General features: G+C 46.6%; 1 protein-coding gene across 2 annotated transcripts in view; it reads left to right on the top strand.

Moving 5' to 3' along the window:
* LYPD6 (LY6/PLAUR domain containing 6) overlaps window positions 1-15,200 on the top strand; it is a 104,013-nt gene that overhangs the window by 58,599 nt on the left and 30,214 nt on the right. For both annotated transcript variants that reach the window (XM_068245838.1, XM_068245839.1), the window contains exons 3-4: window positions 3,704-3,871; window positions 5,764-5,862. In XM_068245838.1, the coding sequence (XP_068101939.1) occupies window positions 3,754-3,871; window positions 5,764-5,862 (217 nt within the window). In that variant the 5' untranslated portion in view covers window positions 3,704-3,753. The remainder of the gene's footprint in view (window positions 1-3,703; window positions 3,872-5,763; window positions 5,863-15,200) is intronic.

Genomic DNA, 15,200 nt, shown 5'->3' with positions numbered 1-15,200 from the left:
ACAGTGGTCGATTTCAGCCATCGATTGATCGATTTGTGTCCGATTTCAATCGATTTGATCTATCTGACAGAATGGAAAATCTAGGTTGATGTGCTGCTGGCAGCAGATCGATGGCCCATTCTGAAATCTATTGGAAATCTGTTCACGAACCGCAATTCACTTCAATGGGGAGGCGAACTTCAAATTTTAGAAAAATTTCTACTGGCTAAAATAATGATAGAAAACATGTTCCAAGAGTTCTGCCTCCACCCTCCTACCCTTCTACCTATTCCCTTCTCCCTCCTACCGGAGGGAAAATGGTCTCATTTGCCAAGGAATTCCAGTATTTCAAAAACCAGCTTACTAACCGTGGCTGAGATTTGAACCCAGGTCTCAGTGTATGGTAGGTAACTAACATATCCATTATACTACCAACACTACTAGCTGAAACTAGCTGAAACTAGCCTAGCATGTACCATTTATGCTCGAACCAAGAGAAAAATTAGACAAGACAAATAACATTTATATCACGCTTTTCTCCTGGCGGACTCAAAGCACCAGAGCTGCAGCCACTAGGGCACTAGGGCACGCTCTATAGGCAGTGGAAGGTCTCCTACTGAATAGGTGCTGGCTTACTGAACAGACAGAGCTGAGATTTGAACTCTGGTCTCCTGTGTCAGAGGCAGAGCCCTTAACCATTACATCATCCAGCCACTGCTTACGGATATGTAGCCAGGCATGGCCTTGCCTTTTGCGTTCAACAGTTGTCAAGAGACTGTTTCATCCTATACTGCTCAGCCTGCCTGTTATCAGCACTGATAAGAATCCCGACTGATCATTCAGTCTGGCTTTGTCAGGAATGATTATAGCGGAGTCATTATAGCAGAGCCAGGAGGGGGCGGGCTTGGGCTTGAAAATACATCAAAGAAGACAGACTCAGCTATAAAGATTCTTGAGCAAAGCCAGACTGAATGCTCAGTCCGGGATTCTTATCAGAGCTGATAACAGGCAGATTTAGCAGAGAAGAATGAAACAAAGAGCAGAGTAGGTGTTTATTGTCATGTTCCCACTGATTTATATGGTAAAATACATGAGGGTGCTTCGTCTCTGATTCTCTTTAAACCCTGATTGGTTGCGCTGGACTCCTTGCTGGAGCACATGAGCCTCATTAGTTGCTGGACAAGCGTTCTCGCGCTCGCGGGTGTGCACTTGTTTTTCTCCGGCAGAATAACATTCCGCACATCCTGCGTTCTGTTAGTCAGTAATTCCCGGTACAGCGTCTCCAAGCTGGATTAATAGCTGCGGTCGTGACACAAAGGATTCTGGTCATTAGAGTTGATTTCTTGCTAAACAAATAAACAGGACCCGTTTATGGGGCTTTGTGTTTTGTCAGGACTTTTTAGATGGATTTAATTTGGAAAAACATCCTGTGAAATGGTGCCAAGTACAACACGCGTGTCGGCTGCATCCCGGAGATTAGCTGTTGTTTCACTAGCGTTCTACGTGAAGGATGGGCGCGCTCCGTCACAATTCTGTTGTAAAGCTTTAGCGCGATATCGTTAGTCAGCAATGAATACATATATTTAGCTAAACACAACAACAGAACTAATACAATATAACACAAGCAACTCAATACCTTTGTAAAAGAGATTAGCCTGTCAATGTAGTAGTGAGGCTATGACTGTAACGATCGGTGTCAGCAAGAACAGATTTTCTGATTATTGGTGATCTGCAGTATCACCAATAATACAGATGTTATACCTGATTATGTGGTGATCTGCAGAATCACCAATAATGCAAGTATAGCAAGACACAGGACACCCAGGTGTAAGATAAGTGTTTGGTGCAACAGTAAATATAGATAGAGATACCCACTATCCCAGAGGAGCCTGGTAGAGGGAGGTATCTCTATAGAACACTGGAAACAGTACTCCAGCAGGCTGGAGACACAGAAGAGTTAGTGATCGGTTCACCCGGGGAGCGGGTGAAGCACAGTAGGACTATGTAGACTGATCACTCGTGGAGCGGGTGATTCAGACTGTACTGCAGCAGATGATCATCTGAGGGGCAGGAGATCAAGACTGTACTGCAGCTTCTGATCACCTGGCTAGCCACCTGAGGAGCAGGTAATTCAGACTGTACTGCAGCTATCAACCTGAGGAGCAGGTGATTAAGACTGTACTGCAGCTATCAACCTGAGGAGCAGGTGATTACTAAACTGAGAATCCCTCACCAGAACTAAGCTCACTGGTGAGGGCAGAAGAGTCAGACAAGCAGGATCGGCAACACACGGACAGATACGGTACAAAGACAGAAGACTGAGTCAGAGTGAGGTATAAGCTGAGTCGGCAACTAGATCAGATAGGTAAAGGCACAGAATCAGAAGACAGAAGAGTAGTCACGGCTAGCGGAGGGTCATAACAAATAATACAATTCAATTAGTACTTTAAGCTATCAACAGAATCTGGCTAAGTGTGGATCCCCAGCTCCTGCTGGTTCTAGCACACTTTCGGATCTGACTAAGGGTCTGAGTGCTAACACGTAGCATTTGCAACAGCGGACAAAGAGCAACTGACAGGTAGGTCCTATATATATTCAAAGCGCTCCACAGCGCCGCCCCAGTCACTCAGCCAATCCGGAGCACTACTGGAGTCAGCTGACCGGCTGATCAGCTGACTCCCCTTCTACTTGCATAAAGGTCCTGTCGTAGCCCTCAGTCTATGTGCAACTGAGGGACCAGGCAAAACTCCACCATGTAACCGTGCAGAGGAGGCCGCCGGCTAAGACGCGGATACGGCCGCCATGCTGCTCACCGCCGCGTCGGCCTCTCCGCTATCCATTACAATGACTTTTTTTATTTACCAGATCTATTGTATTTATTATGTTTATGTAGCACGCTGAGCACTTTGCACTTTTGGTAGAACCCCGGACAAAGTCCCTAATTATTACAGGGTGAACCGTGCAGGGTTTATAGGTGGGGTGTTGTGTGTTTGATTAGCAACCTTATCGGGGTAATAGGGAGAACCTATGTAGTAAGCTAAACTCATTGGCTTCCTTTACAGGGCTCTGTGTACTCCTTTCTCCCTTCCTCAGTCTGTATTTGGAAACCGTATTTTTACAGGCTAATGGTTTTTAGTGGTCGGGAAAAAAAGTTATGTTTTAATCTCTTTTGCAAAGGTGTAGAGTTGTGTGTATTATGTTTAGATAAACACCAGCTTAGGTAAGAGTTTGGGACTTTTCATCCTCAAAATTAAGGGGAATTCTTAAAATTCTGGTCCTATTGTGCTTTCAAACAATACAGAAAAAACAAGAACTACTTGTGGTCAACTGTAGTGAAAATATCGTAATGAATAAAATTGCTTATTTTTCTTACAATATTTATTTTATAAATGATTTAGTCAGTGTTTGCCCATCCGTGCTAGGGAGCGCTCTGCGCATGCGTATGGAGTGACCCCCGTTTATGTTACTAATTTCACATCTGATATCCTTTAAGTCAAAAAAAACCTGTGAAACTAGAAGGTTTATATACAGTATAATTTATGCTAATACTGTTAATTTCTAAAATAACAGCGTGTTTGTGAGCTGCACATTGCACAGAGTGCCGCAGCTCTCTTGGGCTGTGGATGTGGTTAGATAGAATTGAGGGTGGTGAAAACCTTCTAGCTGTGTCACATCAGTGTTCATCTGATTCTAACTCCTTTATGTGTTGTGTTTCCCTCTATAGGAATTAAGATGGGCTCAAAAATGGCTGCATGATTGGGATTCTGTTCTGCAATGGAAAGGTGGCCAGCTCTGGCCTGGTTCCTGCTGTTTAGCCACATCGCTGACTGGCTGACTCTGGCTCAATCGCGGGACTTTACAGCCAAGGATATTGTCTACCTTTATCCATCAAGTAAGACTTGTGTTCTGTGAGCTATCTATAGATGGGACAGAGCAGATCACCTGTACTAGCATAGTGAGCTGATAAATGATGACTGAGTGTGTTTTGTGTGTGCCCATGTCATATGGCAAATCCTCTCGGGCAAAGATCACTACTAATAAAGAATCAGCTATATTGTGCAACATTTTAGTGTCTATCATTACTCCATCACTGGTCCTTTTACACTTAAAGGGAACCTGAACTGAGTAAAATGATTTAAAATAAACACATGATGTACCTGCAATGAATATTACATACTTACCTCACTGTCAGCTCCTCTCAGAAGCTCACCATTTTCTTCTTGCAATGATTCCTTCCAGTTCTGACAAGATTTTGTTATAATTGAAATATATCAGTTGCTGTCAGTTATAACTGAAAGGACAACTGATGAGCAAGGTAATGTCTGTTTCCCTATGGCTCAAGTGGGCTATATTACAGTGTAACCTTTGTTCACATCTAAAATGACGCCAGCGATTTTCATTTTTTTCCCCTCCCGGTGCTCCACTGCGCATTACAATTTTGTACAAAGCTCTTTGTAAGCGCTTTTGCAGAGCGATTCCGTTTTTTCACTTCCTGATGTCAGTCAGGAAGTGAACTCTTTCACCCGGAAATGAATAAATACAGTATAATTATTCATAAAAGCGTGAACGCAATCGCCGGATGAAGCGATTTGTGAGCATTTTGTGTTTTTCCTATACCTTCCATTGTAGCAAAATCTCCCCGAAAACGGTACATGCAGAGCTTTGCTGAGCAGAAAGCGGACGAAACGCGCTGATATGAACTATCCCATAAGGAATCATTGAACTAGCGATTTCACTGCGTTTTTTAAATGGTTTAAGGTATAAGACAGTAGTTAAGGGGAAGCTGTGTATGAGGTGGTAGAAATGGTAGTCAGTGGCTGAAATGTCCTAGGTAGGAGAGTATGCTTGCCCGAAGAGCTGAGTTTTCAGATTGTGCCTAAAAAGAGTACCTTTAGGCCTTGTTCACATTAAAATTAGCATCGCTATCGCAAACGCTGGCGATTTGGTAAGCGCTTTTCCCTGCGCTTTTCGCTTAGAAAAGCACTTTTCTAAGCGCTTTTGTGGACCGAGGATTTTTTACACTTCCTAATGTCAGTCAGGAAGTGAACTCTTTGACCCAGAAATTAATAAATACAATGAATTTATTCATAAAAGCACTCAGGAAATCGCAAATCAAAGTGCTTTTTCAAGCGCTTTGCGATTTCCCTATACTTTCTATTGAACACAAACGCTCAGAAAATGATGCAGGAGCCGCATTTGCAATTCAATAGAAAGCAGATCGTTTGTGTGAGAACGCTCACATAAGTGACCATTGCACTAGCGCTTTTAAAAAAGAGAGAAATCGCTCTAAGTGTGAACAAGCCCTAAGTGTGGGTGAGTGGCAGATGTGTTGAGGGAGAGTGTTCCAGAGGAGGCAAGAGGATCGAGAAAAGTCTTGTAAGTGGGAGTGAAAAGAGGTGACCAGAGAAGAAGACAGGAGAATATTGTTAGTAGAGCGGAAACCGCATGTAGGATGGTATCTGGAGATAAGTTTATTCAGATAGGAAGATAACACTATTTTCCTTGCAGCTGTAAATTACTTAATTCACTGCTTTAGTTATCCCCTGAAGAGTCGGCCTGCTAGCTAGCTAGAGTTTGTGAAAAAAAGTCTCTTAACAATTTTTTTTATTTTATTTTTTAAAGGTATAAATGACATTTGTTATTTCTATTCAGTGCCCAACTCGGTGACATTTAATGCGATTGGCTTACAAAGTACATATTTCTTTTCATGTGAAGTTGTGCAGCAAAAATCTCCTTTTTGTGACACATCCGGCTTTTCTGACTGCCGCCGCATTGTCTCCGCAGCAACGCCGTACCCCGGGGGATTCAAGTGCTTCACCTGCGAAAAGGCGAGAGATAATTACGAGTGCAATCGCTGGGCCCCAGATGTCTACTGCCCAAGAGGTAAGGATCCTCATGCGTGAAACGCTCTCCTCTAATCCTTTAATGACTGTCACACTGTGAATGTTACTGCCCTGGCCATAGAAGCATGTTTGTTACACCTGTGATGTATACGAGATTAGAACATCGACTGTTGGTAATTTGTCACACCCAACCCATCCTTTCTGTGGCTGGATGCTGGCTGGATAGTGTACTGGGTAAGGGCTCTGACACAGGCGAACAGGGTTCGAATCTAGATTATTCCTGTTCAGTAAGCCAGCACCTACTCGGTGAGGAGACCTTGGGCAAGACACTCTAACGCTGCTACTGCCCATAGAGCGCCCACTAATGGCTGCAGCTCTGGCACTTTAAGTCCGCCAGGAGAAGAGCACGATATAAATGTTCTGTGTTGTGGCTTCTGATCTCAGTTTACGCTGAGAAGCAGAACTATGAGGACCTGTCAACACTGAGAGGCATATTCACTAAATAGCTGTAAAATTGCTGTGTGCAGGCGGCACATGGCAGTTCTACTGTTACCTGCGGCAATTACATAGTGTGTGCTGTGCAGTTACCTAGGTGATGTGCATTATGTGTTACACTTGCTTTACCCAGTAACACACGCTACTAATCTAGTGTAAAGGTGCCCATACCTGCAATGTATGGACAGATCTCGAAAGATCTGTTGCCTGCCCACACACTGCAGACCGATTCCTGATAGATTTCAGCATTAAATCTATCCAGAATCAGCCTGCCACCCCCCAAATGTAAAATGCCCCCCCGGGTCCTGTGCAGTGTAAATTTTCATCTGTTCTGCTGACGTGATTCCCGGCCTCACCCGCCATCATCCCCCTGTGCGCCATTACCACGAATGCCACCATGGGGCGTGTACCACACATTGCGTGATGTCAGATGCATACACCTGGTTGCACAGGGATGACGGCGGATGAGGCTGGCAGTCGCGCCAGCTGGACAGGTGAGAAGTTACACTGCACACAGGCACTGGGGTTTGGGGTGTGGCGCAAGTGGGGGGGAGCATTTTGATTGGCCAATCACTGGATAATTTTACCGCCTCCGTGCATTAAGAGGGCCTACAGATTTTGAGATTGTGTAATAAGCTCTCATACCGCAATGAAGTAGTCAAATTGGCCAATCAAAATTGGATGTGTACCAGGCTTAATGTGTACCAGAGATGGTGGATTACCGCTAATTTATACTTATCCGGAGCTTCCTCCAGCCCCTTGAGCAGCACTGAGCCGCTCGCTGTCCTCTTCAGCCCTTATGACCAGGCAGTACGACACCAGAGATGGTGGATTACCGCTAATTTATACTTATCCGGGGCTTCCTCCAGCCCCTTGAGCAGCACTGAGCCGCTCGCTGTCCTCTTCAGCCCTTATGACCAGGCAGTACGACTCCTGGTAATCCGGTCAGTTGCCGCCGGTCGAGGGCTTCTGCGCATGCGCGGCTCAGCCAACCACACGTCCCCTGAAGTGTCCAGCACCTGCACAAACCCTCCATGGGACGGGAGCCTAGCTGTGCATGCACAGAGGCCCGCGACTGCACGGATTATCATAAATCATAGCGGCTTAACAAAGGGGGCAAGGAGGACGGCGAGGGACTCAGTGCTGCTCATGGGGCTGGAGGAAGCCCCGGTAAGTATAAATTAGCGCTAGTGAACCATTTCAGGTTCACTTTAAGGCTAATTTAACATGGGCAGCTGCTTACAGGCAGTATTTTCACAGTACTCAGGCAGCATTTAGCAGGTGGCTGGTAAAGCATTGGTGCGCTGCTTATACTGTGTTGTCCCAACTGGTCCCAGTATAGGCAGGTGGATGTGTGTTTCCTACAACTGGTCACATTTTTGGATATAAGGTGACAACGGATCAGCAGAAGCTTGGCTGCTGAACTGCGCTGCTAATGTCCTGTTCAGCCTCCCATCTGAATGAGCCCCCAAGTTCTGTACTGTCCAGGAGATTGTAATCAAATAGCTGAAGCCACAACAAATGACATTGCTGTGTGGAGTGTCATGGTGATGGTGGGGGGGGGGGGGGGTGGTAAGCCCTCCGGATCCCCCACATTTTATTACCTGCAATGTCATATTTTATACTTTTTGCGCCACTAGGTCAACTTTCTTGTGGCTTACATGTTCAGCCCTCTCTTTCATATACAGCCCTCATGGGCCGCAGCTCCCCGCTTCTGTATGTTGTTCCCCATATGCAGCCTCCTCCTCCACATATGCAGCCTCATCCCCCCCATATGCGGCCTCCTCCCCCCCCCATTTGCAGCCTCCTCCCCCCCCATATGCAGCCTCCTCCCCCCCATATGCAGCCTCCTCCCCCACATATGCAGCCTCCTCCCCCACATATGCAGCCTCCTCCCCCCCATATGCAGCCTCATCCCCCCCCCCCCATATGCAGCCTCATCCCCCCCATATGCAGCCTCATCCCCCCCCCATATGCAGCCTCATCCCCCCCCCATATGCAGCCTCACCCCCCCCATATGCAGCCCCCCCCATATGCAGCCCCCCCCCCTATATGTAGCCTCATCCCCCCCATATGCAGCCTCCCCCCCCCCTATATGTAGCCTCCCCCCCCATATGCAGCCTCCCCCCCCCCCCATATGCAGCCTCCCCCCATATGCAGCCTCCCTCCACCCATATGCAGCCTCCTCCCCTCCCATATGCAGCCTCCTCCCCCACATATGCAGCCTCCTCCCCCACATATGCAGCCTCATCCCCCCCCCATATGCAGCCTCATCCCCCCCATATGCAGCCTCATCCCCCCCCCATATGCAGCCTCATCCCCCCCCCCATATGCAGCCTCATCCCCCCCATATGCAGCCCCCCCCCATATGCAGCCCCCCCCCTATATGTAGCCTCATCCCCCCCATATGCAGCCTCCCCCCCCCTATATGTAGCCTCCCCCCCCATATGCAGCCTCCCCCCCCCCATATGCAGCCTCCCCCCATATGCAGCCTCCCTCCACCCATATGCAGCCTCCTCCCCTCCCATATGCAGCCTCCCTCCCCCCCATATGCAGCCTCCTCCCTCCCATATGCAGCCTCCTCCCCCCCATATGCAGCCTCCCCCCCATATGCAGCCTCCCCCCCTTATGCAGCCTCCCCCCTTATGCAGCCCTGCCCCCCCCCCTTATGCGGCCCCCCCCATATGCAGCCTCCTTCCCCCCCCATATGCAGCCTCCCCCCCTTATGCAGCCTCCCCCCCTTATGCAGCCTCCCCCCCTTATGCAGCCCTGCCCCCCCCTTATGCGCCCCCCCCCCCATATGCAGCCTCCTTCCCCCCCCCCCCATATGCAGCCTCCTCCCCCATATGCAGCTTCTTCCTTATGCTGCCTCCCCCCCCCCCCCCATATGCAGCCTCCTCCTCCTTATGCTGCCTCTTCCCTCATATGCAGCCTCCTCTTACATGTTCCGGCTTTCCGGAAATCTGGGCCCTTTTCCATTATCAGCGTTTTGAAATCCGTTACCATTAGTGCAACCGGTTTGTGACACAATATTTATTTTCCTGATCACAGTCGCCGCCCTGCTGCATTAATCATGCAATGGAGCTTGTATGCTTTGCATAGGAGCCAAGGCCGGATTTATACTTTTTTCGCCCCTAGGCCAAGTATGCTGGGGTTCCCATTCCATGTGCAGCAGAGCCCCTCCCATTCCATGTGCAGCAGTGCTCCTCCCATTCTGTGTGCAGCAGTGCTCCTTCCATTCCATGTGCAGCAGAGCCCCTCCCATTCCGTGTGCAGCAGTGCTCCTCCCATTCCGTGTGCAGCAGTGCTCCTCCCATTCCGTGTGCAGCAGTGCTCCTCCCATTCCGTGTGCAGCAGTGCTCCTCCCATTCCATGTGCAGCAGAGCCCCTCCCATTCCATGTGCAGCAGTGCTCCTCCCATTCCACGTGCAATCCACACTTCCATGTGTAACATCTATGTACCGCAGCCCCTCTCTTTCCTTATCAGCTCCCTTGAGCATCAGCCTCTTCTTTCATGTCCAGGAGCCCCCTTGTGCTGCAGCCGCCCAAGGCCCGGGCCTTTGTGGCCTTTTCAGAAATACGATTGCAATCACATTTCTTAGTGAAAAAGGGTCCTACATGCCCTGAAAGAGTAAAGTTATCTGCTTTCATAGGGAGTCATGGAGGAAACATAAGACTGAAGCCTGACATGCAACTGACCTCACTGAATTAGCAGCCATAAGTCGAGAGGAATTTCATACCGACCTGCCGCAAGACCTGCAAATGTCTATTATTTGAAAAATGTGAGTGGTACAGGCAGTCCCTCTGCCCGCCCTGATGGGGAATACGCATGTCACTTCTCAGGAATTGCTATAGATCTAACAGCAGCACCTTTGTTCAGAGCTGTCTCCATATTACACCTGAGCGAGCAAATCTGTGGTATGCAAAAATCAGGACTGCTAATTACTGTTCCCAATGGTGACAACCGCAAACACTGCCAGAGCCGTCACTCTGCTATTGTTCCTGGAAAGCTGAAACGCCTGTCTGACAGCCATACCCAAAGGGGCTGCAGCTCCTCGCCCTGCAGTGCTAGGAATGCCTGGACATTTCCTCTAATGTAGTTACAGTATCAGGCACCGCTTGTACGTATATGCATTTAACAGAATTTTATTTGAAAGAGAAACCGTGAAGAATTGAACTTCATCCCAATCAGTAGCTGATACCCCCTTTTACATGAGAAATTTTTTCCTTTTCACAAACGGATCATCAAGGGGCTCTGTATGGCTGATGTTGTGCTGAAACCCCTCCCACAGTGTGATGTCAGGACCGTGGTTCTGATATCACATTGTGGGAAATAACAGCTGTTTACAGCTGTTTCCAACTTCCAAAAAAGCAAGCAGCATCTCCTTCCGCTGACATCACCTGCCAGCAGTAAAAATGTCACCATGTGATAAATGTCAGAATGTGAGTTGGGGAGAGTAAAGATTTTACTACACTGATGAAATCATTTTTACATAATTATTGTAAAAATGAAGCCCTTTTTTATTACATTATTTTCACTGGAGTTCCTCTTTAAGTTAAAGTGGACCTGAACTCATGCACAGGACAGAAGGAAAACATAGAGAAATACAGCCTGTAGGTATTTAGAGAGTCTGGCCTGTCTATTTCCCAGCTCATCTGTGACTAATCACAACTGTAATTTGATCTCTTAGCTGTGTCAGCTGGCTGCCTTTGCAGAAAAGCTAATTTGTAAACACAGGATGTTAACCCTATGTCTGCTGTCATGAAAGCAGGAAATATAGACACTGCAGATTTATTGCAGGATTTTTTATCAGCTGTAACAAAGAAATGTTTTCTTTAAAGGTTATGATGCTGTTGCTTATCTTTTAGAGCAGGGAGGAAGTTCTGAGTTCAGGTCCACTGGTACCCGTAGGGAAAACAAGTCAAAGCAGGTAGAAAGGGCATAGGCAACAATGTTAAAAGGCATGATCAGTGGCTATACATGCTAATTTGGTGCCTAGTAGTGCCTGAGGTTTATACCCACTACTTAGTCGTTTATAGCCGCTATTTACCATTTACAGCTGCTAATCGTGAAAATATTGGTGGTTAGGAGGCGGGATCTTTAGTGCTAGGAGTGTGGCTGGTTAAAGTGATCCTCCGGAGTAAAAATCTACCCAGCAGCACTGAAAAGGCTTGGCGTTTCTTTTACAGTTTCACAGCATCAGAACGTTGTTTTTCTTACCCAGGCATCATTTTTAGCTGCATTTTTAGCAAAGCTCCGTCCCATGAAAGAAATCTGCCCGGACGTTTTTTCCCTGATGCTGTGCAAAGCATTATGGGATTTCCTATGTTGTTTTTCACGTTGCCTAGCAACTGGGAGGGGTGATCAGCAATCAGGACAGTAGGAACTGTGTCTCATGCTCCCTGTCATCTCCTTTCAACCAAAAAGATGGCTACCCTCATGAAATCACAAACATTTGCCTGTTCTTTTAAAACAGGGTGGGTAAGAGACTATATTACCCATCTATTTTAATTAAGATAACTAATGTAACTTAATGATAGTATGTTTGTTTAGGCTGGAGTTCCTCTTTAAGCACTGGAGAGAAGTTTAATGTTAAGCATGGTGGTTAAGAGTTAAGGTCAGGCACCACTGGGGGGGGGGGGGGGGGGGATTAAGGTTAGGCACCGCCCTGGGGGGGTCTTGGAGATAGGCATTGGTAGAGGGAAGGTTCTGTGTGAGAGTGGGGTACATTTATTTCTTGGCAGTTGGAAAACATTATTTCCCACAATGCATTGTGATTCACAGACAGCAAAGTGTCAAGTCCTTGTTCCTGACACAACAATATATGCCCGACCCCCCCCCCCCCCCCCCCCCCCGCCTTCCCATGATCTATTTGAGAAGGTAAATATTTCTGGTGGGAAAGGGGGTATCGGCTACTGATTGGGATCAAGTTCAATCCTTGATTAAATTTCCTCTCTGCTTTATTAGCCAAAATATAGTTGTCACTTTATGCCATTGAGGTGCAGCACAGCAAGTATGGGCAGATCTCAATAGTCTATGGATAAAACCCTTCCTGCCTGTCTGCTGTACTTGTATATCTGGCTGTTTGGCTGAAGTTCTCCATGAAAGACGAGCTGTTCCAGTGACGGCATACGAGACAAAACTGTCTCCAGATCTGAGGCAACGATAGAAAGTGGGAGAATCTAATCAGCGGTTCATCGGTGCAACTCAATATTCCGATATCCACTTAGCGTCTGCCATCAGATAAAATGCTTTATTCCATTACCAGGATGGGATTGACTCCGGGGTCCGAGCAGATGAACTGGAAACAGGGCTGGTTACAGAAGACCGTCTCAGTTCCTCCCATTTCCCCCGTTTACACGTCTGTATCCCGCGCTTCTCTGTCCAGGCGCTTCACAATGGTGCCCGGGTACTGACCATGTGATCTTATCTCCATGGAGACAACCCAGGGAAAACACAGTCTGAGTGAACATGGAAATGTAGACAGTCGCTGCTCGTTGCTGGTCTTTGGACAAGACAAATAACATTTATTTTGTGCTCTGCTCCTGGCAGACTCAAAACACCAGAGCTGCAGTCACTAGGACTCACTCTATAGGCAGTAGCAGTGTTATGCTGGGCATACACGGGTCGTCCGCTCGAATCGATTCCCGCTCGTCCCTGCCGGCGCTCCTTATCAGCCGCTCGATTCCCCGCTATTGTCCGCCGGCGGGGATCGAGCGGGAAATCTAACCAGCAGGTCATCGGACCTGTCGGATATTATCAATCGAGCCATCAGCGGCTCGATTGATAACAGCGCACCTCGCCGTGTATGCCCAGCGTTAGGGAGTCTTGTCTAAGGCCTCCTACTGATGCTACTAGGTGCTGGCTTACAGGAAGATCAGGAAATGGAAGATCCGAGATTTGAACCCTGGTCTCCTGTGTCAGAGGTAGAGCCCTTAACCAGTACACTATCCAACCATAAATCACAATGGTACAGTTTCTGGCTGTGTTGGTATTTGAAAAAGAACACTCCTGATTTCAAATACAACACTACATTTATACCTTTTGAAAGAGAATTTGCTAAAACATAACTTATGTTAATCACAAAAGTGTTTTCATATCTTTTTATTTGGGAGAGTACACATCATGGATCGCTATCGCTACCTTAACACATAGGAGTGTGTCCTGTAGCCCAGCCTGAATAATGTCCCTATATCTAAACACACATCACCTCCCCAAAAAACCCAACATGTTTTGCCTCCTATAATTAGTGGCTTCGACAGGGGTACAAATATAAAAAAGTGTGTAAGTGCTCAAGGTGATATGCAGAAAAAATTCTGACATTATCCATGCAAAAACAAAGTAGTGTCATAGCCTCACACCTATATAGACTCTCTATATAGCAATGAGGCAATGACACTACTACTTTTTGTCTTTCATGAATAATGTTATAATTTCGGGCCTTTTAATTTGTTTAGTTCCCTGATTGGTGTATAGGAAATGTGAGCCATGAGTTTACCTACCTTAGTGTATGGTTTGGTTTCACTACATTGTCCTCATTAACCACCCCGGCCAATTATATGCTAATATTTTTGAGTTGATGCAGCATTATGCTAATTTCGTAAGCTAATTTATGCAGCTTGAAAATCAACCAATCAAATCCTGCTGAGGTAAAATTTGATTGGTCCATTTTCAAGCTGCATACATTTGCTTACAAAATTTGCATAAACCTACATCAACTCTAAATTATTTGCATCTTATTGACCATCCCTAGTTCACGATGCTTTATATAATTAACAACACTAATTGTCTCTCGGTGAGGCTCACATCATTATTATTATTATTATTATTATTATTATTATTTTCTCTTTCTAATTTATTTATTGCTAGCTTGTATCTGCCACTGCTATATATTATAAATGGCTATGTTTGTCAGTGTTTCGGCTTGCTCTACTTTCTCTGTGGAGAATTAGCCAAATTCAGCTCTGATTTGCTGGAATCCATCAGCAAATTAGAGCAGCAGCTCCATCCATAGAAGGCTGTAAAATACTGCTCTTTATAAAATTCTAATTAGTGTTAACTCTCCAGCTCTCATTTATCTTTTTGAAGCAAGGGAACTACATCCATTGCCAATGAAGAATGGATGTGAGCAGGGAGTGCCCTCTTGTGGCCAAGTCAGTCATTTTGTTTTCCATAGCATTTTAGTAAGGGGGCTTTTTGGACCATTGTAGCCCCTTACACACTCCAATGAGTTCTGGTTCACCATCAGCTTGCTTGTTAGTGTGCTCATTAAAGTAAACAGTAAAGCCAATGTATGTCGTTTCCACCGGTTTGCACCATGAATACACTGATCTGCTGCACATGCAGTTCACTAAACTCCTGTTATAAGATTTTTGTAAATAAAACTATTTAACTATAGCTAGTGTACAATCAAATTTTACAATTTATATAAACAGGCACCTTAGTTTTATGAATAAGAAAATAATTACTCCTACCAATTTCCTGAGTATTAAAGTGTACCTGAAACAAGAAGCGTCTCGGGTACCATACTTACCTGGGGCCTCCTGAAGCCCTCTTAAGGCCACTCGTCCCTCGCCGTCTCCCCAGGTGGCTACTGTCCCTCGCAATTCAGCCTGAAAGCCTGGCCGAGTCACGTTTCATCGCACATGTGCGGCCAGGCAACTCCCCCATAGCGCTCTTGTGCCTAGGAGCGTTTTGCGTACTACTGCACAGGGATAGAACGCTCCCAGGGAAAAAGTGCGACGGGAGCGTTCCTGGCTGGTGCACGCATGCGCAATGAAGTGCGACTCGACTAGGCTTTCGAGCTGAATTGTCTGTGACAGGAGCCACCCGGGGAGACAGCGAGGGACGTGCGGCCTTAAGAGGGAATACGTAAGCCCCAT

Source organism: Hyperolius riggenbachi, chromosome 7 (genome assembly GCF_040937935.1).
Source record: "Hyperolius riggenbachi isolate aHypRig1 chromosome 7, aHypRig1.pri, whole genome shotgun sequence".
NCBI classification, from domain to species: domain Eukaryota; kingdom Metazoa; phylum Chordata; class Amphibia; order Anura; family Hyperoliidae; genus Hyperolius; species Hyperolius riggenbachi.
The sequence above is the reverse complement of the archived record's forward strand: the minus strand, read 5'-3'. Positions and strand labels throughout refer to the sequence as shown.